Source organism: Hyperoodon ampullatus (assembly GCF_949752795.1).
Source record: "Hyperoodon ampullatus genome assembly, chromosome: 13".
In the NCBI taxonomy this organism is placed as follows: Eukaryota; Metazoa; Chordata; class Mammalia; order Artiodactyla; family Ziphiidae; genus Hyperoodon; species Hyperoodon ampullatus.
Genome location: NC_136926.1, coordinates 6,222,272 through 6,247,541, shown reverse-complemented (window position 1 = coordinate 6,247,541; position 25,270 = coordinate 6,222,272). Strand labels below are relative to the sequence as shown.

The following is a 25,270-nucleotide window of genomic DNA, read 5'->3' as shown; positions in this document are numbered from 1 at the left end:
GATCAGTGGTTGCCAGGGGCTGCGAGGAGGAAGTGACTGTTTAATGGGTACCAGGTTTACTTCTGGGGTGATGAAAATGCTCTGGAACTAGACAGAGGTGGTGGCCCACACCGTGACTCTACTAAATGCCACTGAACTGTTCACTTCAAAGTGGTTAATTTCATGGTATGTGAATTTCACCTCAATCTGAATAGAAGATGATGCAAGCCTGAAGGGCGAAGGGTGCTTTCTGCAGTGCTGAGTTTTCCAGGAATGGGACCGAGGGAGCCCGGCGACTGGGCCTCCAGATGGTTCTCCCAATGGCTGCTGGGCTTCATTTAGGCCCAAAGCCACAGGAGGAAAACAACAGTCCTATATCCTCACCAGTCACCGCTAGGTAGCAGTCGGCACCATTTTCCCCACCAGATGCCCTTGGTGTAAAAATTCAGGCCAACGTGGAACAGAAAAACTCATTACGTAAAATTACAGACACAGAGGCAGCAAAAGCCTTGGGGGCTGGAGAGGACCCACTGGGGCTCCCCCTGTCTCAGACCCAGAAAAGGGCAGGGCCAGCCTCAGGCACCCACAGTCCTCTCCCCCAGTCACAATGATGGGTTGCAGGACAGGCACGGGCCTCACTCAAAGGCAGGGAGATAAACAGCTTTGGCCTGGAAATGTGGAGACAGAGGGAAAGTTCTTTTTTTGGCCTTGAATGTGGGAAGAAGAAGGCCTGGAAACTCAAACTTTCTCCTTGTTAATACAACAAGACCACGTGCAAGATGGCAGAGCCAGGAAATGGACAGAGATAGGGACCTCGTAACCTGTCACCTGGATCAAACTGTGCCTGAAGCCAACGACCCCTCGATTTCAGTTATATGAGCCAGGACTCCTGCCTAAACCAGTCTGACATGGGTTTTCTGTCCCTTTCAGCCAACGGGGCCCCAACAGACAAAGAGATTTTCAGAAATGGTGCTGTTTGTGATGATTCTAAAGTCCCGGAACAAAGTTTGGTGAATTCCAAAGGAAGCCTCTGATGCCACAGGACTCCAGAGGCTGAAGGCCACAGAAGCATTATAAAACAGGACATTTTTCTATTTTATATTTTTATAGGAAAAAGGAACACAGCCGGGGCCGGTGGGGAGGGAGGCGCTGTTAAAAAAAAAAAAAAAAATCCCCTCACATTCCCATCTCACGTACCCAGCTGAATTCGACACAGCAGATGCAGAAAACATCTGAATCCCTCAGAGCTGTGTTTCTCCCCTGGCTTCTTCCGTTGCCCAGCATTTGCTCATACCTTCCAAATGTTCTTAACAGCCTGCAGCAATTACCGTAGTTGGTCCAGCCAGGCCCCAACACTGGGCCCATCACTCCCCCACACCCGTGGGGTCCAGGAAGAGAAGAGAGAGAAAGACAGCCAGATAGACACAGAGACAGAGATAGAGAGAAACAGAGATACGGAGACAGACAGACATAGACACACACACACACACACACCCCAGGCAGAGAAAGACAGAGACACAGGGACAGAGAGACAGAGACATACAGAGACAGAAGCAAAGACTGAGAAAGACCCACAGAGGGAGAGGGAGCACCCCCAGGGAGCCCTAAGAGCAGAAGGACTCCCAGAGCCACTGTCAGGCCTGGAGACCCTCAGATGGACCCACAGGTCTGAGGACTCAGAGCCCAGCTCTGGAGAGATGCGCGGCAGGCAGCAGAGGCCCGACAGGGCTGTCCAGAGACACCCGCCAGCCTGTTCTCCGGGTAGAACCAGACATGAGCACAGGGATATGGCGCACTCGGGGCTCTGGTCCGTCACGGGGGGTGGACATCAAGCATCCCTGCTGTGGCCCTGTGCCCCCCTTCGCATGCACCCCATGCCCCTACTGCCCAAGACCCACTTCAGGGAATAGCTTTTCCACTGGCAACATCCCTCCCAGGAGGCCGAGCAGTGAAGGAATCTATGAGGAGGAGGCTAACGCAGGGATGGCAGGATGGCAGGCACGGGGGACCAGAGGGGAAGCCCGAGGCGGGACAGCCTGGTGGGCAGATCTGGGCTACAGACCTGGGCTGGCTGGGCTTCAGTGCCCGCTCCCCACTTCCCAGTGACCGTGGGTGAGGCCCTTAGCCTGGGGCCCCGTCTTAGCCTGGGGCCCGGTCTATAATAGGTGATCGCAGACCAGGCTTCATCAGGCTGGGAAGGCACCATGGAAGGACACTCATGCTCAGCACAGTAGCTGGCACACAGTCAGGGCCTCCGTGTTAGCTTGTCATCATCATCGTGACCACCCCGGGAAACCCCTTTCCTGTCAGCCCCCCAGTAAAGAACTGGCCTCAGCCTGAAATCCCACCAATCCAGTGTCAGGCAGAGAAGAGGATCCAGCAGGCCCAAGTGGGCCACTTCCCTCCCCGGTCCTGGCTCCCAGGCCCCACCCACCCCCACTGGTGCTGCAGTGAGATGAGCACTGACCTCACCCAGCAGCTGGGCGGCCATTAATGAGCTAATGTGCATCCTCATGGCCAAGAAGGAGCATAAAGGCGCTGCTCCAGCACGTGCGGAAAGGACATCCATCACGCAGCCGGCCAAGGATGAGCATGTCATCCGGCCATAGTCCCGGCCCCACCCTAGGCACTGACAGTGAAATGACAGCCTCTGAGGCAGCTGGGGGACCCTAGGGGACAGACGCATCTGGGCCACTGGCTGTGATTCCTCCGTTTAGATAGAGAGCAAATGAGCTTCTAGCGTGGACGGTCCTGAGGTTCGCTGAAATAGCAGAAAAACCTCTCTCAGCAGCAAACCATGAGCGCTTAATCTGTGCCCATTCTCCCCCTCCATCTCAGCTCGACTTTCTGCTTAAAGAAGAGTAAAATGCAGGCGCCCTCCAGGGCACAGTGGTCCCCACGGGCTGGACACACTCCGGCAGCTGGAGGGGGCAGTGGGGGAAGCTGTCCCTCTCCAGCCAAGAAATGGCCCACGGAGCCAAGCTCATCCCTGGACCCTCCTCTGGCTGCCCAGCCTCTGCACGCCCCGGGCTCAGCCCTTCTCCCAGCCTTCGCCCAAGCCATCCCCCCAGCCCAGCACGCCTACCCTCCCTCCCTTGTTCCCCGCCCAATCGCAGCAGCACCCAAACCCTCAGAGGAGCTCCTGGCTGAGGCCAGGCCTTACCTTGGACAGGTCCTCGGAGCCCCCGGGCTGGCCAGTGGCCAACAGGGGGGAGGGCCGCAGCAGGGGGTCAGGCAGCAGCTCCAGGCGGGGGCGCTTGCTCTCCAGGAATTCCATCTCCGACTTGCCCAGCTCAGGCAGGTATGAGTGCGACTCGGGTCGCAGGTGAAGCTCCTGGGACCTGTGGGGGGGTCAAGGGCACACGGCATCACGTCTGCTGCCCGTCCTGCGGGAGGAGTGCCCATCTGCTCAAGGGCGCACAGAGAGGCAGGACTCAAATACAGCTCTGTCTTCCCCCGAGTCGGCATTCACTAACTACGTTTACGGCGAGAGAATGTACTGGTGATTGATTCCCCTGCCCCCTCACTGAGTGTGGCCCCCAGACCAGCAGCCTCAGCCCCTCCTGAGGCTGGTTACAAATGCAGAATCTTGAATCCCACCCCAGACCTACTGAATCTGACTCTGCATTGAAACAAGATCCCTGGTGATTCAAGGGGAAGGTCTGAAAAACACTGTGGGTCTAACAGACAATAACACACATGATGCTGTTTGCAAATCACTCACCCAAAGCAGACATCACTAGCTGATCACAGCACTCTGGCTGCTCAACCTGGCCTTGCCTCCTTTTTGAGTCAGCCCAGCAGCCTTATGCAGAGATAGGAGCTGTCCAGCCTAATCACTCCCAACTAACTCTCCTTAACCCTCCTCCCCAGTTTGCAGAGGAGGAGACTGGCCCAGAGAGGCCATGGCCTTGCCTGAGCACACACAGCTGAGCCACGACTCCCAGCCTCCACCTCCAGCTCCTGCCCAAATACTGCCCCTGCTGAAATGCTTTTCCAGTTGATGTTTTTTGCCCAATAAACTTAGAATAGAATCCAAACGCATTCCCCCCACCCTCAGGCCCTGCCTGGTCTGGCCCTTGTTCACCGTGCCCACTGCATTCCTGCCTCAGGGGCTGTGCACTGGCTAGGCTGGAACACTTCCACACCAGCTCCTTCCATGCTGCCTCTTCTCCTGTCCCAGTGAATGGGGCGTCTCCTCCTAACAGCAGTCTCCCTGCCCACCAGACATACCCCATCTCACCCCATCTCGTTTTCTCTTTCTTTATTTGCAGCCATCACCACTTGCTTGTTGGTTCACGCATGTTTGGTGGCTGCCTCCCCCATCCCAGAATGGCTGCTCTGCAGGGCAGGGACATTCATCTGTCTAGTGCCTGGCATACAGCAGGCATTCCATCAGTGCATGTAGGCTGAATGAATGTTACTGACTGCAGTGTGGGCTGAGGCTATGCCGCTGTCCTCTCCTCCCTGGGGGCCCGTCTCTCGCCAAAGCCAGGTCACAAGGTGCCCCTCCTGCCCACCTGAGAACCAACAGCTTCACAATTACAAGATGCCCTGCAGGAAGCAGGTGGCGTCTACATTTAAACATGAAAAGGGCACCATAATAGGTTAGTGTCCCCCCAGAATTCACGTCACCTCAGAACATCAGAATGTGACCTTCTTTGGAGGTAGGGTCTTTGCAGATGTAATTGACTGAGATGAGGTCATACTGGATTAAGGAGGGACCTGAACTCAATGACAAGTGTCCTCCTAAGAAGGGCCGAGGACACAGACACAGAGGGGGGCAGAGACTGGGGTGATGCAGCAGCAGGCCAAGGAACACCTTGGGCTTCCAGAAGCTGGAAGAGGCCAGGAACAGGTCCTCTCCTAGAGCCTTCAGAGGGAGTGCAGCCCTGCTGCCATCTGGGTTTCAGACTTCTAACCCCCAGGAACTGGGAGAGAACACGTTTCTGCTGTTTTAAGCCACCCGGTGCAGAGAGACTAAAGCCATGGCCCGCAGCAGCAGCGGCCTCCCCGCGCGGCCCTGGATGCCTCCATGCAGTTGTGGCAGCACAAAAGGCCCAGGCCAGCTCTCCGGAATTCTGGTCCCACCTAGGCCATCCCTCAACCTCGCAGCCTCAGCAAGGTGACAAAGGAAGAGACGATGGGACAGGGCCCCTGGGCCAGCCCAGCCTCAGTGGTCCCTGCTTGCCCCTAGAATCACTGCACATGGCAGGAAGGATCTGAGGGTGGAAGTTATATCCTGGCCCTCCAAAGCTCCAAACCCTCCCATGGTCCCCAAGAAGTTCACCCTCCTGGCCCCCAGCCACCTGGCTCAGCCCAGCCACCCGGCCTCCTCGCCTTTCTGGAACACTCCATGCACATTCCCACCTCCAGGCCTTTGCACGTGTTGCTTCCTCTACCTGGAAGGTCTTCACCCCGCTCTCTGAGCGGCTGGCTACTTAGTGGCCAAGTATCTCTCCCCTGAGAGGCCTTCCACGGCCTCTCCAGCCAAATAGTAGCCTTTCCCTGCCTTGCAGGAAACAGGTCACCTGCCTCATTCTGGAGTCACCTTGTGTGTTTGTTGCATCTCCCCTGCTAGACTGTGGGCTTCCTGCAGGCAGGGCTGCCTGTCTAGTGCCCGCAGCCTACAGTAGGCCATCGCATGTTAGAAGCTCAGAATTCTCAAGAGTGCCCTGGTGGCCTAGTGGTGAGGATTCCAGGCTTTCAGTGCCATGGCCTGGGTTCAATCCCTGGTCGGGGAACTGAGATCCCACAAGCCACGTGGTGTGACAAAAAGAAGCAGCAGACCACCTAGAGTGGGGGGATAGGGAGGGTGGGAGGCAGGGAGACGCAAGAGGGAGGAGATATGGGAACATATGTATATGTATAACTGATTCACTTTGTTATAAAGCAGAAACTAACACACCATTGTAAAGCAATTATACTCCAATAAAGATGTTAAAAAAATTTATATACATAATTTTGTCACAAAGAAGTATGATAGTGTGATCAATAAAAGATTTTCAAGCATTAAAAAAAAAAAAAAAGAAGAAGCAGGGGCTTCCCTTGTGGCTCAGTGGTTGAGAGTCCGCCTGCCAATGCAGGGGACGCAGGTTCATGCCCCAGTCCGGGAGGATCCCACATGCCGCGGAGCGGCTGGGCCCATGAGCCATGGCCGCTGAGCCTGCGCGTCTGGAGCCTGTGGTCCGCAGCGGGAGAGGCCACAGCAGTGAGAGGCCCGCGTACCGCAAAGAAAGAAAAAAAAAGAAGCAGCAGCAGCAGCTCATGACTCTCAGCAATTAGTGCTGTTACTGTCTCAGGCACCTTGGGGCCCTGCTCTGGCCTTGGCCCTCCCCTCACTTGGGTCCCCACCTGCCGTATGGCTTGCTCTCTCCCACCTGGATTTAAGGAAGGCAAGGCAGGCCCACAGGCCCAGTCTGCCAGCTGAGGGATGGCAGAGGACTCAGAGAAAAGGGGATGACAAAGGGATGGGAGGAAGGGGGCTCCCCACGTGCACCCAGCTGTGGACACGTCACTCCCAACCAGCAACCCAGCCCCACTCCCCTACTTCTTGGTGGTCACCCCCTCCTGCCTGGGCCACACACCCAGAGGCCACTGCAGGCTCACAGCGGGAAGTCCAAGGGCCACGTGGATCTTCCCTGCCCATCCCCATCCCTGTCCCAGTCACAGCCGCACCAGAACACGGGCACAGCCTGACACCCCTTCGTTTAACACCGACCCTGCAAGCTCTTCGTGAGCACAGGCCTCCACTTCCCCGTCTGAGCAATGGACGCGCAAACCCCTCCTCACCTTTCATTCCCGGGCTGAAATTCAGACAGCAGGGAGGGCCTCCTCCGCTGGGGCTGGATGATGGAGCCAGGCGACAGGTGTGAGGTGTAGTCACGGGGGTGGTGCTGGTATTCAAGCAGCCCGACGTCCTGCAGCAGAGGACACAGACCAGTGAGCACCCATCCCGCTGCAGTGCAGCCCACACAGCAAGGCAGGGCCAGAGCCCCCTGCCCGGTGCTGCTCCTGTACCCGGGGACCCTCCCACGTCCTTTCCCAGCCCTCCGATCTAGTCCAGCCAGAGGACATTCCTGGGGCCAATCGCCAAGGAGAAGTGACACATTCAGCTAAAGGACACCTGGTCCTGCCCTCTGTCCAGATGAGACAACCGAGCCCACGTGTTAACAGAGACAAATGGAAAAAGGCATAACCTGCACGTCTGCGATGGGTGCAAGTGACACAGCAAGACACGGGCATCCACACCAGGGGACAGTGGATGACACGGCAAATGCTGATGGTCTGCAAGGCTCGAAGACCAGATTCCAAAACAAAGCCCCAACGTGGGAGTCCCCCGTCTTACAGAGGGAAAACCTACACACGTGTGTCACATAGGCAAGTACAGCTCAAAGTCAGAAGGATAAATCCAGGCAAAACATGCCTTCTTCAGTAATATGCCATCTATTACCCACTGCCATCTGTGGAAAAACTAAACACTAACAAATTAGATGCACCCCGATTAGCAACTACACCCTGATTTGAGACACGTTAAAATGTTTAAAAAAAAAAAAAAAAGATAGAAAAGAGAAGCCTTTCAAAGGAGAAAACAGGACAGGCTTCCTATGTGTACCAATCCAAATCGATTAGTTGTGCCTGCAGAGAACACCCAGTTAAACTGTGGGGTGGCAATCAATTAGTGATGTCTGACACGAGTAAGGCTTGGGAAAGCGTGGGATTGTAGGTGATTTGTTTTCTTCTTGGCACCCTTCTTAATTCTCCCAATTTTCCAAAAAAATCTAGTCATTCTTTTGCTGTCTGGCTTTTTTTTTTTTTAAGCAGTTATTTCTGCAAAGAGAATTAGATGATACCACGTAGGTGTGTTGGAAATGTATGTGTTTCAGACCCTCCAAAACAAACACATGTAAGAGGCTGGGAGGCTGGAGGCGAGAGAGGATGAGTAACTAGAATCAAGAGGGATCCTATCAACCTCAGAGGCTGGAAATGAGGGAAGGGCCTTCCTGGGCAGCCCGATGTGGAAGCAAGAAGCTGCACGGCCTCTTGCACGGGGTTGAGGTATCTGTCCATCCCTTAAACTCTCTGAGCCTCTGTTTCCTCATCAGTGAAATGGATGCCTGAATTCCCTGGCAGTCTAGTGGTTGGGACTCCGCGCTTCCACTGAAGAGGGCACGGGTTCAATCCCTGGTCGGGGAGCTAAGATCCCGCATGCCGCGCGGTGCGGCCAAAAAAAAAAGAAAGAAAGAAAACTGAAATGGATGCCTGACCCAGATGGAAGGAGGCCTCTGTGTCTCCAACCGAACATCTCCCTTAACTCTCCAAGGGCTTCCCTTAAGACTGAGGGCAGCTTCCAGAAGGCAGAGGACTCAGCCTCCCCGCTCCCCCACACTCCACGATGTCGTGCACGAGGCACCAGGTGCTAATGAAGGAACAAGAAGAAAGGGCTGGAGGGAGGGGGCGGCAGCTCCTGGGATCATGCCGGCGAGGCTGCCAGGCACAGATCCGGGGTGCACACGCACGCAGAGGTGTGAGAAGAAATCGGCAAGCACTGCAGTCTGCTGGGAGGAAAATTCCCTCTCACACAAAAGCAAAATGAACAAAGCGGCAGAGAGGCAGACGGTCCAATCCCTTGGGAGTGGGCCCCGGCAGGACGGCGCCTACCACTGCCAACCGAGGCGGGAGAAGGCACACGGCCCCCAGGGCTCCCGAGGCAGGGGCGTGGGGCGGCCACTGCATGAACCCTTCTGGCCTCAGTTTCTCAGTTTGGGAACCAAGCAGGATGACCTCATTAGCACGGTCTCTCCAAGGAACACCTTGGGGGCCATCTCTGTGGTATCCACACTGATCTCCACCCCAGGGCTCTGAGTGCAGGGCCCACCGACGGTGCCTGCATCTCTACAGGAAGCCAAGAACTAGGGGGATCCCAAGAGAGACCGAAGGTGGGGCTCACTGTGGTCACAGGAGCCTGAAGACACCAGGCACTCAGGCTGGAAACCTCCAGCCACGTCTCAGGACACGAGAACCCTCCACGTGTTAACAAAGCATTCCAGCCCCACCTGCTGCCCTCACACGTGTACGTGGCCCAAGCAGGCTCCTGTGTCCGTGACCCTTGGTCTGGGGGGAGCGCTGAAGACGAGAGGATTCAGATCCTACTTGAAAGCCTGTTGACGGGACCGCGGCATCTGAGCGCACGGCCAACCACAGGCCTGCTGGCCTCGGCCTAGACCCGCCCCCGGGCCCGCGAACTGGGTCACGTGCGGAAGGACCATGTATCCATTTGTGACAAACTGGAAATGAAACAGACTGGTCCTTCCCACAGAGAGCCTGATAAGCACTGATCTAGGGCAGGAGTCAGCAAACGGGGCCCAAGGCCAAAGCCAGGCTCTGCCTTTTTCGTCAGGTGTCACTGGCACGTGGCCATGGCCATTCCTGTACGTGTTGGCTGAGCTGCTTTAACGCTAGGACGGCAACAGTGCCGGAGTAGTTGTGACCGAGACCGAGCGCCCGGAAAAGCCTGAAATATTTACAGAGAAGGTTTGCCAATCCCTCCTCTAGAGGAAAAGCCCACAGTGTACCTGGGGGCCGTTCGGAAAAGGATACTAGCGGGCACGTTGTCGTCATGACAGCAGCAGCCTCAAAGTCATCAACACTGCACTGTATCAGTCACGTTTACTCAGCCCAGGCGTTGTGCAGAGGCCTCTGCACATGTCAACTAACTTGATCCTCAGGGTCTTAGAACTACCCTCGCTCAACTGATGGGGAAACTGAGGAACAGGGCGGTAAGGCCACTCGTCCAAAGTTTCACATCTAGGAAGTCACTGAGGCAGGACATGAATGCCAGCGGTCTGGCTCCAGAGTCTGTGCTCTGAAAAGCCCTTCTAACACTAAGGCACAGAGAGGCTAAGTAACTTGCCTAAGGCCACACAGCAGGCAGGAGTGGCGCTGGGATTGACTCCCGTATCTTTGGACTTTAACGCATTCATTTAGTGCAAAGCTTGCAGGAACTCGAGAGAGAGCTCAGGGGGTCCCGCAGGGCTTGGGAGAGAAGGCAGAATCGAGCTGAGCTCTAGAAAGCTGGAAAGGAGACAAGGATGGGAGGATGTGTTGGGACCCTCAATCCTGGGAGACCCTCAGTGCCAGGAGCCCGCCAGGACCCTCAGGGAAAGATGTGGGGTCCTGATACTGTGGGGGAGGGAAGCCAAGACCACAGAGAAGGAGAGAACAGGGCTCAGAGAGGCTCTGAGGGTGGAGCGGGTGGGACTGAACGAGCCGAGCGCACCGTCACCGTGAAGAGAGGCTCTGAGGGTGCCTGAGGCCGGGTCAGGGGAAGCACACCTGGAATTAAGCCCTCCATCTGCGCTGGCGTAACACACCAGGCAGCCTGGACATGACGCAGGCTGAGGCACAGGCCAGCAGAGAAGGCGGCTCCCACCGCCCCTCTCAGAGTGCAGAGCCTCTTTGGTCTCCTGCCACCCCGCCAGGAGGAAAGAGGTGGCTGCCACATTCAGACACTGCCCCGGGCACCTCGCAAACATCCGCCAGTGGTGCTCAGGCCCACAACACCCATATTGCAGATGGGAAAACTGAGGCTGCCCCCACAGGGTTGAGTGAGCAGCCGAATGTCACTCAGTGAGTTGGGAGGAACAGGGATTCAAAGCCACATCTGGAGGTTCTTCCGGGCTCCGGGGTGGGGGGACTCACCATCAAAGCAGCCCTATGCCCAGACACACTGGAAGAAGCCTCCAGGGCCAGGAGGTGCCACCCTGGATGCAAGCCTGTTGGGAGCAGGTATGGGAGTGAGCTGAGTCCCAGGAAGGTCACAGGTCATGGGGTCCAGGCCCCGCCCCCTCAGCCCAGCAGACCTGCCTCAACTACTGTACAAGGAGCTGGGACCCCTGGGTTCCCACCTGGCCCTTGGATGGGGCATTTGCCTTCCACGCCTTTTCCCCTTTTCCTCCGCCCTCTGTCTTCCAAAAACCCTCTGCCCCCCAAAAGGGGGGCATCTCACAAACCCTGCTTGTACAGTGGGCTGGCGGTAAGGGGTTAGGGGGCACAGGGCTGCAGGGGGACCTCCAGATTACAGTCCCAACACTCACCTCCCACCAGCCAAAGAAAAGTGGCTCCAGCCCCGGACACATGCCCAGGAGAGCAGGACCCCCCCAGGATGCCTAGAATTCTTGTTCCTGACTTCCCAGTAACAAGCAGGGGCCCCCAGCTGGGTCGCCCCAGCATGAGGCAGGGTGATCAGGAAGTGGGGCCCCACTGGTGCCACCACACAGGATAAGGATGCCCCGCCTCGTAGCTACCGAGGGCCCCTGCTCACCCCCTGCGTCAGCCTCCTGCCCGGAGGAAGTGACCACTGGGTCCTACCCAGCCGCATCCTGCGTCACTGAAGGCCCAGTGGGAAAAGTGCGGGCGGTGTCTGAGATCAGCTGGTGACTCCAAGTGACTTCGAGAGGGCCCAGCTGGGGCGGGGGTTGCAGGATGGCAGGGGCCAGAGGGACTCAAGGACTATCCGAGTCTGGGCCCTTGGGGAGGGAGTGAGAGAGGGGTAGGAATCTGGCAGGAGGGGACGAGAAAGAAGAGAAACCAGACGCAACGGCCAGGAGCCCCCAGGGGAGGCAGCCCCTCCAAGCAGCTGTAGTGACAGTGACAATATTGCAAGTAGACACAGCTGGCTGAGTGTCTGCCAGGCCCTGTCATAAGGACCTTCCACAGATCATCACGTTTAATCCCCAGGAGAATCTAGGAGACAGATGCTCTCATTACTCCATTTTATGGATGAACAACCGAGGCTTAGAATCATTAAGCGACTTGTCCTGTTTCCTCACCTGCAAAATGTTCCCCAGCTACAAAGTGCAGAGCGTAAGAGTACCCTCACTTCAGTGGTAAAGAGAAGCAAGTGCAACTGTATACATAAAGGGCATAAACAAAACGCTCACCCTGTAGTAAGCACTCCGACGACAATGCTTAATTTTGTTATTGTGATTATGATAAAGGTGATGACCACACATAATAGTAAATGACCCCCAGGAGCACAATCCTCGGCCCTGGGCACACAGTAGGTGACCAATAAATAGTCATCCATTTCACAGGGGCTCAAAGTCCTGAAGCTGAAGCCGACTGCCTTCTCATGGTGATTTAACCCGAGGCCTATTATTTAACCTCCCAGCCTCAGTCTCCTTATCTGCAAAATGGGATGATAATGCAAGGTGCTCTTTCATTGGGTTGTTTGCGAGAATTCGACGACCTCATCCAGAATGTGCCCGTTTACCACAGCTAGCTCTCAAAAGCATCTTGGGGGCCCAAGTCCTCAAGAGGCCACTGTTTTCGGGACACCCCCGGGCTGGTCCAGTGGGCTCATATGCAAAAACATCTCGCTCATGGAAGATAGAAAAGCCCTCCCACGCCACTTCCTCTCTGCATCTCAGGAGGGCCCACACCAGCCAAGCAGGACAGACACAGGTGTGTTCACATAGGGGCCAGCACAGCAAGCTTTGACCCCAGCTGCAACTGCAAACCCTCGCAGTCCCTCACCAAGCAGCCAGGAGGTCAAATGGGGGAGGCACAGGACCCTGAGAGCCCTCTGGCAAGCCCCTGAGGATATAGAACAGAACCAAGCCTCATCCTCAGGGCCACATGCAACTAGAGATGAAGTCAGGAAAGGGGGTCCCCACTAGAAGGTGGACAGAGTGGGGTGCGGCTCGAAAGAGCTGACCAACGGGACTTCCCTGGAGGTCCAATGTTTAAGACTCCACGCTTCCACTTCAGGGGGCACGGGTTCGATCCCTGGTCGGGGAACTAAGATCTCACAGGCCATGCGGTGCAGCAAAACATTTTTTTTTTAAAAAAAAGAGCTGACCAAGTGCACGCCCGCTCCCTCGCCAGCAGGCCACCCCCCCACACTCACACAACGATGGGGAGACTCCCCTGTGAGCAGAACTAACCCATGGGACCCCCGTGTCGGGGATTCAGAGAATGACACGCACTGGACCTCATTGTCTCAGAGCGCTAAGCATCACTGCAGTGAATAGGCTCCAGGCCCTGAGGATTGGGGAGAGGAGGGTCTGCGAGCCACGGCCCCTAGGAAGCCACCCCAATCCTAAAGCAGGGGAGCCCGGCTGAGGCTGGGCTGACAGTGTATACAGCAGGAGCTCCACGTCTGCATGCAAACCCCACAGCCGACTCAGAGGCAGAGATCCCAGCTCAGCCTGGCCCTGGGCCCCAGCTTCCTAGCTTTAAAATGGGAGCTAAGGGCTTCCCTGGTGGCGCAGTGGTTGAGAGCCCGCCTGCCGATGCAGGGGACGCGGGTTGGTGCCCCGGTCCGGGAAGATCCCACATGCCGCGGAGCGGCTGGGCCCGTGAGCCATGGCCGCTGAGCCTGCGCGTCCGGAGCCTGTGCTCCGCAACGGGAGAGGCCACAACAGTGAGAGGCCCGCGTACCGCAAAAAAAAAAAAAAAAAAAAAAGGGAGCTAAGAGATTTTACCAGCTGTCCCAGGGCCTGGTAAGGCCACAGATGCCAGTGGTCTCTGCCAAAGCACCCCACCTCCCCGCGGGGGACAGCGAGCCCTGGCAGGACACTGTTGGAGCCACTCTAGCCTCAACTCCAAGGAGAAATAGGAACCCGGGGACAAGAGAAGGCCCCAAAGGTGACCCCAGGCGCACATTCGTGCCCCTTACCGTGTGTGGCCGGGCGATCTGCACAGGGTAGGAAACGCCGTGGGGCGGGTAACGGGGCTCGGTGGCCCTCCACGTCTGTGCCACGGGCTGCGTGGACCCCGACATGGTGGTGGTCGTCCAGGGGGGCTCGTGGGCCCCTATAAGCTCCCTCTCAATGGTCTCCAAGGATTAAAAGCCAGTCTTCGTCATCTGCTCGAGGGCCACCCTGTCCCAGGCACCTGTGAGGAGACCAGAAAAGCAAGCAAGATCAGTCACAGGGCTGTTCCTTGCGGACCCTGGCGGGGCCCCAATTCCTTCCTGTGGCCCCTGTGAGGAAGAGAGGGGTCCTCCGGGACCCTCCTCCACGCCACTGGCAAGCTCCGTGCCCACTGACAGCAGTGGGAGACGCCACGTGGTGTCTGAGGCCTCTCCAAGCCACAGGCCAGCAGCTGTGGCACAAGCCACATCGGTGACAGCCGTGTCCTCCTCCGCTGCTAAGGCCCTCGCTCAGCAGGCATGGGAGCTCTAACTCTGCGGGCATTGCCCCCACGACCCCACCATGGCTCCCAAGCACACTCAGCCCACCCCACCCCACCCCAAGTCCTCTGCCAGTTTGAGTCACCAGGGCAAGGTTCCCCGAAAGCACCTGGCAGCTCAGGCAGGCAACTGCTGTCCCAGGAGGGGCAAAGTCCGTACAACCGTCCAGGGTGATGGTGGTGAACAGGGTCGGCTCGAGCAGAACACAGGTCACAGTGTAACCCCGGGCAAGGTCGGGCCTGCCTGGGCCTCCCAGTGACCCTCTGGGGAGGGTGAGTGACACTACGACGGGGAAGCAGGACAGACGTGAGGTTGGCCCAGACGCGAGCTGCGAGCGAAGCGACTGGGAGCCCGAGGGCCACACCGGGGAAACAGCCGAGGACACGGAGGAGAGCCGGCTGGGCCCCCTGTGGCTCCCGGAGGGACAGGCAGAGGATGCTGTCCACGGGGAAGAAAGCACTCATGTGTCCATGATGGAAGGAATCCACTGGCTTTACAGATGGGGAAACTGAGGCCCAGGAAGAAGAAAGGACTCAAGTCAAGAGAGCAAGAGAGCCCCTGGTCAGAAGGGGCCTTTGCCCAGAAACCTCCGGGGGCCCCCGACCTCCCCAGGACCCTTCTCTCCCTCTCCGCCAGCCACTGCTCCATGCAGCCTGCCCAAGGTTATAACTGGCTCCGCCGCCCAGGCCCGGGCTGAAAGCCTGGCAGGTCTCGGGCCTCCTCCACACTCAGCCACTCAGAAGAGGGGTGTCCATCAGGCCCCTGCCATGTGCAAACCCCCCACTCACACCCGCCACCCAGGAGCTAAGGAGAATCCAAGGTGGCGCAGGGGCCCAGCACCTGGAAGCCCCCATGTGATGTCCCCTCTCGGGCTGCATCTCATGTGTATCCCCAGCTCCCTGTAATTTCATCACAACATCCCTCATCGCCCGGCCCTCCACTGACAGCTGTCTTTCAAGGGCGTGGACGCCCTAAACCTCCGCCCTTTGGAGGTCTGATGTGGACGGATACTGGGAGGGAAGATTGAGATCATGGTGGTCAAAGGAAGAACAAGACCCCCCTCCCTCCCATCTGGGGGCCGTGGCTGCATCCCACTTCCCACCCCCATCTCCTGCCACAGTAGACTCGACTTTCTTTTTAGGAACCATCTTCCCTCCCCAGATGCCAGGAGTGATCATGTGATCTGGGCCTGGCCAATCAGATTCTTGCTTCCCCTGGGCCAGCGATTGGTTCAGGGATGGGCATCTGACCCAATCTGAGCCAATGAGAGTCAGTCTTGAGACTCTGAGAAGGAACCAGAAACAGACACTATCCACTGGCGCTGTAAGCCAGGAGGATGAAAGCCTGGAGCTCTCGGGGGGCCACCACTTGGCAGAGACCTACCCGAGACCATACCCCCAGGAAGGCAGATCTGAAGGGGAGAGAGAGCACAGCTAGGTCCTGATACAGCCATGCCTGAAGGCAGATCAAATCTACTTCTTCATTTAGGGAAGCCAAGGCACTCCTTCTGTGTGTTTTGCCTTTGCCAGCCCAACCCAGCTTTCTGTCATTGGCCATCAAAAGTTCTGACTCACCCAGAGAAGGAGGGAGTCACAAAGGAGGCAACCTTTCCATTGGGTGCTGTCAATCCTCCCAACACTGCAAAGCCAAAGAATTCCAGAGCCCAAACTGCCACACCTATGACCACCTCAGGAAAAAAGCCCACGTGGACTTTTCCCAGACACCGAGACAGGAGGCACTGTGTAATTCTTTTTTTTTTATTTTCTTTGCCGTATGCGGGCCTCTCACTGCCGTGGCCTCTCCCGTTGCGGAGCACAGGCTCCGGACGCGCAGGCTCAGCGGCCATGGCTCACGGGCCCAGCCGCTCCGCGGCATGTGGGATCTTCCCGGACCGGGGCACGAACCCGTGTCCCCTGCATCGGCAGGCGGACTCTCAACCACTGCGCCGCCAGGGAAGCCCGGCACTGTGTAATTCTTATGAACGAGGGAACAGTCCTGCTCAGCAAATGGGAGCTACTATTATTACAGTCACTAGTACTGTCACTGCAGTAGTTGCAGCCCGGTCACAGCGATGCTGTGGCCATGGAAGGGAAGCAGAGCTGCCCCCGCCGGTCCCCACCAAGAGCAACGCGGCAGCCCTCCTGCAGCCCAGAGACAAGAGACTGGCCTTGGGAGAGGGGGCAGTTGTGGCCACCAGTGCTGGGCCCTGTCCCAGAATTCCCTGTGTCCCACCCAGCTCATCACAAAGCTCAGCAGACCCTGGTGGTCTGATGCAGCAAAGCCAGTTCTATTCCGGCCTCTCTCTGGGTTTTAAACGGTTGCCCGCTCTCTGCAAGAGGAAGAGGGCAGCACCTGGCCAGAGAGAAGCTCAATCTGCTTGCCTTTCCAAGAGCACCACGCGCAACTTCCAAGTCGCTATGTGACTTTGCATTGCATGAGACGGTGAGAAGTCTAATTTACCAGTAGATTTCTAATCTCCTTTGCCTAATGAAATGCCAACTGGGGATGGCAGCCCCGGAAAGATGCTCACGGCGTGCACTGCATGTGGGCTCCAGAAGCCAGAGAAGTGATACCTTTCCAAACCAGCCCTGGAGAATCCTCGGCCACTTCCCCACCCTCCTTGTGCCAAGGCCTGGCTTCCCACGACCTCAACGTTCACAGAGTGTCCACCGCCGAGCTTGGGGTTCATGCCCCCACCACCCACCTGTCAAAGGATCACTCCACCGGCTCCATGGCCCAGCATCCTCATGTGCAGGTTGTCCCCAAAGCCAGGGGACTCTGGGGATATTGCACCTCCTGCATTCACCACGAGCTTATTTTAATAAGCTCCATTTCTATCTCCCCCAACCTTAGCCACATTTTTTGCCAACTTGAAAAAAAAATTTATTTTTAGGAAAATAGTTTGACAGTTTCTAAAAATGTTAAACATAGAACTACCGTAGGACCCAGCAATTCCACTCCTAGGCATATACCCAAAAGAATGGAAAACAGAGACAAACAAATCAAGGTATTCACAGCAGCAGTATTCACTATAGCCAAAGGTGGAAACAACCCAAGTGCCTATCAACCAAGGAGTGGCGAAATAAACAGAATGTGGTCTATCTGTACAACGGAATATGATTCAGCTATAAAAAAGAACCAAGCCCTGACACATGTCACAACGTGGATGAACCCTGCAAACATGATGCTAAGTGAAAGAAGCCAGACATGAAAGGACAGATACCATACGATTCCACTTATAGGAAATGTCCAGAATGATAAATCCACAGAGACAGAAAGCTGACTGGTGGTTGCCAAGGGCCGGGGGTGGGATGGAGGGAGGGGTGTGGAGCGACTCATGGGTATGGGGGTTACCATGCAATGATGGAAGTGTTTCGAAACTAGATAAAAGTGGTGTTTGCGTAACACTGTGAACGGCGGGGCAGGGGCGGGGATTAAGCTTTGACTTCATCAGCAACATTCGGAGGTGCATGCCAAGAAAAAATATGACATTACTTCATCAAAGCCAAGGGTAGGAGAGGATGAGAGCAATCCACGGGGCAACGTGGGGTCTCCTGGATCTGGTCTTGGCTGAAAAGGGTTCTGAGAGATGGATCCAGGTTACAGCAGGAATGTGATACAGTGGCCCCAATATCACTGGGAGCTTTGGGGTCAGGAGAGGGTGGTGGACATCCATTATCTCCAGACTCTTTGGGGTCCCCGCTGTGAGCTGAGCTCCAGGCTAGTGAATGAGGCAGGGTCCAGGCCACAGAGGGTCTCGGTGCCCCGGCAGAGTGCAGACAAGCAGCAAATAGTGACTCTGAGAGCAGGCTGGGGGCTCTGGAAGCCTTGGGGAGGGCGAGGAGGTGGCAAGGAGAATTTTCTGGAGCGTGAGCCAGACAGCCGGGGGAGGGGGAAGTGGAGGGGGCTCCAGGCAGAGGCCACCACCTGAGCAAGAACCCGGAGGTGAGACCAGGCATGTCGTGCTTGAGAAATTCATCAAGTCATTCAAGGCCCACGGACCATGGAAAGGATGGATTTTGTTCAAAGGGCAATGGGGAGCCACAGAAGGTGGTTGAGGGAGAGAGGAAAGGATCGGGGTGTTTGACAAGCAGGCGCCGTGAAGAGCGAGCGTGGAACCCAGAGGCCTGGGGGGCTCTCGCAAGCGTCCCTGCACGAGATGACACCGGTGGGACCGGGACAGCAGGAACGGAGAAGCAACAGCAGACGGCGTGCAAGTCGAGAAGGAGCCTGCCAGCCAAAGACACGTCTTGCTCTGGGGGTGAGGGAGGCCGAGCGGCCCCCCAGGGACAGGGGCCTGTCATTCCCCCCTCAGGCAAGTTGCCTCGGGGCTCTGTCCTCAGCTTCCTCCACTGTAGACAGGGAACATGCGTGTCCCTGCTCCACGGACCCAGGAGGACAGCACACTTGTGAAGGGTGCCTGGTAAACAGCAGGTGCTCAATAAGGCAAACGCAGCCAAGTCAGGGCTTCACAGGGAAGAGACAGCGCTCTGGCGAGGTTAAGGACTGGGTTTGCCAGGCGGCGTGGGATGCTCCCGAGCCCCATAGCACGGGGACACCACAAGCCCCACCGGGCCTCGCATATCCAAACCAAAAACCACGGGCCCACAGAGCCGGCTGGAGGAGGGCTGCAAACTGCAGGCCCAGCCCATGCTGGGAGCACCCGTGCACACGGCCAGGGCCACGCAGCCACCCTGGGAGAGCCACATAGGCTGTAGGTCTGATGCGGCAGCGCCCCAAAAGGCTGCCAAGCCCGTGTTCCATCCACGGAGAAAGCTCACTGCCTGTGATTCTGTGTCTGCCTTGCAGGGCCTAGCATTGCGCTGGGCACACAGCAGGTGCTCAACGAACGAAACTGTCAGGCGGAGGTGAGCGCCAGTAACACGAGGTGAGGCTGGAGCCCGCCACACCTGCATCTCCCTGACCCTGCTGGGCAGAGGCCTCTTTCCGGGGGGGAAGTTTCTGTCCTGCCCGGACATCCCCTCTCGGGCCCCAGGCAAGACTGCCAGGGAAGCCACACCAAGACACAGACTGCCAGGGAAGCCACACCAAGACACATTCCACAGATTTTCCAAGTTCGAGCAGCCAGGCTCAGATCCGGGAGGGTGGGGTTATAGCCACTGGGGCTGGGATGTCTCTGAGGGCACAGGGAGGTGGAGGGGGTGTTTGTTAAGGGGCCGGAACGGAAGCTGAAATGTGCCTGGGAGCCTTCAGACCTGAGCCCAGGAAGATGAAAGGGGAGCTGTCTGCACCGCACACGCCTGACATTTTCTTAGAACTAACGGGACCGACGCTGGGACTTGTGGCAGGTGGGGAAGCTTCAGAATTTCAAATCAGCTGCCAGGCAGGAGAGAGGCCCCCGGCCCCGGCGCTGACCCACGTGCTCGTCAGAACCCCCCGTGGCACTCGAGTGGCCGCCAGTCCCACAGAGGGGACACGGTCTATGACACCCCACCCCAGCCAGCCTGTCTCGGGCCAGGGACACACACATGTGCTGGGAGCCTGTGGGCAGGGACCCTGCCAGTCTCCTCAGTGTCTGACATATAGTAGCTGCTCCATAAATGTTTGTTTTAATTGCCTGCTGACTCCCCCATGAGGGGCATGGTGCCTGGCACACAGTAGGTGTGTTATTTTCCTGGAGCTGCCATAACAAACTGCCACGAAGTGGATGGCTAAAAACAACGGAGATGGATCCTCTCACTGATCTGGGGGCCAGAAGTCCAAAATCAAGGTGTCAGCAGGGCCACACTCCCTCCAGAGGCTCCAGGGGAGGATCCTTCCTTGTCCCTTCCAGCTCCTGGCGGCTCCAGGTTTCCTTGACTTGTGGCCCCACTGCTCCAATCTCTGCCCACCTTTGCATGGCCTGTTTTCCCGTGTGCCTGTGCTTGCTCTTCTTATAAGGACTCCGATTATATTTAAGGCCCACCCTCTCCAGCATGACGTCATCTTAACTAATTACATCTGCAGAGAACCTCTCTCCCAATCAAATCACACTCATAGGTTCCGGGTGGACATGAACTTGGGGAGGACGTCATTTAACCCAATACAATAGGTGCTCAATAAATATTTGCTTTGTTCACTGCTATATCCCAGAGCCTGGCACAAAGTAGGCATCCAATAAATATCTACTAAACAAAAAGGTGCCAGGCAGCCTGGCCCGAGGAGAATGGAGACCCGGAAGCCAGCACTGGGGCAGTGGAAGGGGGATGGGACAGGACTTGAGGACAGAAGCAGTTCTGGGGTGTGAGGCTAAGCTGCTATGGAAACACCAGCTAGAATGAAGCTGACTGTTCCCACCTTGTGTTTCTAGCTTCTGGCATGCTGTAAACATCGGGGACCGGCCAAGCATTTGATGGCCACCTTCAGCAGGGGCTCATGGCACAGAACAGATGCCCAGGAATCCAGCTCTGAACTAAGTCATAAGATGAAGATGGGAAGTGGCACGGGTGAGCCTCACCCGGCCTGGCTCACAGGAGCCTGTATGGCCCACGTGGACAGGGGCAAAGGCAAAGTTCCTGCCCCCTGCCCTGGCTGCTGCCCACTGTCAACCACGCTTTATAGGCGCCTCCTGTGGGACAGGTGCCGGGACGCAGCAGCGAATAACAGACCCAAACTCCCCGCCCTCGCGGAGCTGACATTCCACTGGGTGAGACGGGAGTAATTATAGGGTGGTGGACAGTATCTGTGCTACGGAGAAAAATAGAAGCGTGAGGTGGGTAGGCAGGGGATGGGGGGTGAGGTGCAGTTTTAAAGTGGGTGGTCCAGGACAGCCTCACCGGAAGGCATCTTTAAGCAAAGATGTGGAGGAGGGGAGAGAGGGAACCAGCAGATGTCTTGGAAGGGTGTTCCAGGCAGACGGAACAGCAAGTGCAAAGGCCCTGAGGTGGGAGAGGAACAGCAGGGAGACCCGAACGGTGAGAGTGGAGGTCACATGGGGCTTTCACTCCCAGTGAGATGAGAAGGATGCCACACCTCTGGGCACGGGTGATGTGAAGGGTCTCCTATATCAAACCTGCCCCTGGCATCTCTGGGCTCAAGGAAACTTCAGCTGTGCCCCCTGTCCAGGAGCCACGGGTGCAGGCCTCTGTGCATAAAAGGGCTGACCCACCTGTAATCCTAAGTCTATTAAAGGAGGAAGACCAGCTTCCTTGCCCCGTACCTGGCAAAGAGGTCACTGGGCTCCGTAAGGAGGAGCCAGGACCCCAATCACAGCCTGTCCTTGGCCCTGCCCGAGGGGCGGTGGTCTGGAGTAGCTGAGGGTCACCATACTCAGAGCCAACTCAGGCTGCTGCCCACAGAGGTGCCACCTGCCCCCCGCAAACTGGGACCAAACTAAACAAACCCATGCTCCCAAACTCCACACATTCTGGCCAATCAGGAAATTATTTGGGTATCTACAAGGTGCAGGCACCGTTGCAAACACTAGAGCTACAGCAGTGAACCAGTCAGACCAAAAGGCTTGCCACTCAGAGCTGACATCCAGTGACAGGTCTGTCCCAACCGGGAAAGCTCCCAGCCAGGTGTTCACGGGGAGATGGATGGATGGACGGACAAAGGGAGAATGGATGGATGGATGAAGGATTGATGCTAAGATGAATGAGAGATGGATGGATAAAGGAGAGATAAAGGGAAGGGAGAGGGAGGATGGATGGATGGATGGATGGATGGATGGATGGATGGATGGATGGATGGATGGTTGGATGGACTAATCAACCAACGAGTATCAATTTAACTGTCCCATTTTCCAGGGGTTTTCTGGTCTTACTTTTTTAACCAACCCCCAGAGCCAAGCGTGTCTTTATTCTACTAATATCCCCCCACATCAGGCTCCCTGCAAGCCACCATGGGGGACACAGATAAGCATCATCCTCCCCATGGCCCAAGCCCATACAAGTGCTCCCCAAGCCCCAGACTGCTGGGCACAGAACCCCTGGGGAAAACTGTCTCTGGTCCCGAACTCCAGAAGCGCAATGGGAGGGTCTGAAGGCCCACCCTCCCCTGGGCACCGCTTCTCCTCCTCAAGCCATAGCCAGCACCCCTCCCTCCTGGGGAAAAGGAAAAAAGAAAAGCCAGCCCACTGCAGCCTCAGAAACATCTCCCCTGTGGCCAGCGGGGTTTACAGCCCTGGGTAACACGATCCATCACGCCACACGCATGCGCCAAGCAACAGCCAGGAAAACAGCTTCCCGTGGGCCCAGACTGTGGCACAGACCCCAGATCTGCTCCCGCCGGGCAGTCTTCCAGGGACCTGCTTCCCCCTCCCCATCCAGCTCAGCCAGGCCCCAGCGACCAGCTCAGCACGAGGCGTTATAAAGAGGATTTCACAGAAAAACCCCAATTTCTGGTTTCCCTGAAAACCAGGGACTCTCACATATTGCCAGTGGGGACGTAAAATGGTGCAATCACTGCAGAAACCAGTCTGGCAGCGCCTCCCTAAGCTAAACACAGAGACACCATATGACCCAGCGATTCCACTCCCAGGCATACAGCCCAAGAAATGAAAACAGGTGATGAGACAAAACGAACATGAATGTTCACAGCAGCACTATTCACAACAGCCAGAAAGTATCAATAGAAACAACCCAAATATCCATCAACTGATGAGTAGATAAATAGAATGTGGTCCATCCAGTCACTGGAATATTATTTAGCCATAAAAAGGGACATATAAACCATGAAAACATTATGCCAAGCCACATGCTGAATGATGCCATTTGTGTGCCATGCCCAGAAGAGGCAAATCCATTGAGTCAGATGCAGGCTGGTGGCTGCCAGGGGCTGGGGGAGGGGAGGAAGGGGAGAGACTATTAATGGGTATTAGGTTTCCCTTGGGGCGGTGAACATGCTGTAGCACGAGATAGTGGTGACGGTGACACACCACTCACTCTACTAAATGCCCACGAACCGTACACTTTAATATAGTTCAAATGGTAAATCGTATGTGCATTTTCCCACAGCAAAATCACTTAGGGGCATGACCGGCTGGAGGCGGGCAGGAGCTACCCACATGGGATGGACACACCCTCTCCTGGTCAGCTATGTTCGTTTCTATCCCCAGCCTGGCCAGCGGTGCTCAAAGGCCAAGGGCTCAGTTCCCCTTCTCCGTCCGGCCTGGCTGGCTGGCTGGAGCTTTCACCTCCACCATCACTTCCCGAGAACCCGACCCCAACTCCAACCTGCCAGCCTGGGCTCCCGCGAGCCTCTCCCTTTCTGCCGCTCCCGTGGGCCCAACACCATGCACGACCACCGTCTGTTTACCCGCTGTCTCCCCACCCCGAGACTGAGCTCCTGACCTGCAGTTGGAGCCCCACCTGGTATCACATACATAATAGGAGCCCTGGAGGCTGTGAGCTGTCACAGCCCCTCAGTCACTAAGGAAAGGTGGTGCCCTCCAGCAGGCCGCCCTAATCCTAGAGATGTACCCTCTCCACCAAGCCACCTCCTGCCCGCGCATTGCTACGTGTGGAAAGTGACCAAATGGGTTCAAATCCCAACTCTGCCACGATGTAGCTGTGTGACCTTGGGCACAGTCCCGACTTCTCTGGGCTTTATTGTCCCATCTGTAAAACTCTCTTCCAAGGGCCAGTGGAAAGAGGATGCATTGGGAAAAGATCTATGGGAAGTTCAACACCCATAAATGAGTCCCCAAAACAAGAGCTGTGGCTGTTACTACCCTGCGCTGCTCCAAAAACTGGGACGAGGGAGGGAGGCAGGCAAGGTAACGGCCACGCTAGTGATGATGCTACTGGCAGAGGTAGTTACCTTGACTATCCCCACTTTGCAGATGAGCCAACTGAGGCTGGGGGAGGTGAACCGACCAAATGGTAGAGTGAGTTCCTAATTAGGAGGTGAGACCAGGGACGCCCACACCTGAAAACAGAAAAAGCAGAGGGTGCTTCCCGGGGTGAGCAGGCCCTCGCAGTCTGGAAACAAGGAGAAGGGGGGGCTGCTCTTCTCAGCCCTGAGACCTTGTCTACACGACATCTCACTCATTGCCCTCTTGTTACAGATGGGAAACTGAGGCCCAAAGAGGGTCAGCAGGCTGGTGCTGCATGGCCAGACTCCACGCTCCTCAGCTGGATCGCTTGGCCCACGTGGTCCAGGCGTCTGAGGAGGTGGGCACAGTGGCCTGCGCTGAGCCCCGGGGCCACGCGGGGACGGGCTCCAGCTGCACCAGGACAGCCAGGTCCCGCGACAGACATGCCGCTGCAGCCTGGCTGGGAGGCCATGGAGGAGAGACCCCCAAACGCCACATCCTGCATCAAACCTTCCAGGGAAGGGGCTTCCCTGGCGGTCCAGTAGTTAGGACTCTGCGCTTCCACTGTAGGGGGTACGGGTTCGATCCCTGGTCGGGGAACGAAGATCCTGCAAGCTGCACAGCTCGGCCAATTAAAAAAGAAGAAGGAGAAAGAAAAAAAAGAACCTTCCGGGGAAAAACATGCCCCCAGCACCCGCCCCACCTCTTACCTCCCTGAAAAAGGATCCCCAGCCACTGGGAGAACCTCTCCCCACCCCCTGCCACTGATTCTGCTTCGGGAAGCCCTCCCAGGTCCCTCATACCCGCCCCTTGCTACCGGCAGGTTCTACCTCATCCACAGGCACCCACTCACCAGAAGAATCTGATTTCCCTCACCAAACATGATTGATTGTCCCCATTCAACAGATCAGGAAACCGAGGCTCAGAGAGGTGAACTCACTTGCCCAAGGTCACACAGCCAGAAAGCAGCCAGGCGTCATTCTGATCTCCAAAACCGCCAGCCCAGGCCCCGCACACCCCACGGCCCCTCCCAAAGCAAGCAGGGATGAGGCGCTGGTTGGAGCTGTCAAGGAGGCCAGTTTCTGTTTCCAATTTAATTGGTACGTTTGTGTCCGCTGGGCTGTGGCCAGCTCAGCCGCCCGGCCCTGCTTCCCCGCCAGGGCAAGTTCTGCTCAAAATCACTTCCTCTGCGACTCTTTTTCTTTTTTCCCCTTTTAATTTTAAAAGGAAGAGAGAGAGAGGTTGAGAGAGAAACCACAGCCCTGACAAACCTCCTGGCACACCAGGTCACAGGGTTCCGCACGAGAACCCTTGCCTGGCAACGCGACCTCCCTCTG

The 25,270-nt window shown here is 56.7% G+C and overlaps 1 protein-coding gene across 4 annotated transcripts in view; it reads right to left on the bottom strand.

Moving 5' to 3' along the window:
• Positions 1-13,765, bottom strand: part of NCOR2 (nuclear receptor corepressor 2) — a gene marked incomplete at its 5' end in the record, with an annotated part of 153,266 nt that extends 139,501 nt beyond the window's left edge. For all 4 annotated transcript variants that reach the window (XM_079718205.1, XM_079718207.1, XM_079718206.1 and 1 more), the window contains 3 exons: positions 3,143-3,320; positions 6,772-6,899; positions 13,661-13,765. In XM_079718205.1, coding sequence (XP_079574331.1) covers positions 3,143-3,320; positions 6,772-6,899; positions 13,661-13,765 — 411 coding nt within the window. The remainder of the gene's footprint in view (positions 1-3,142; positions 3,321-6,771; positions 6,900-13,660) is intronic.
• Positions 13,766-25,270: the final 11,505 nt, after the last annotated feature.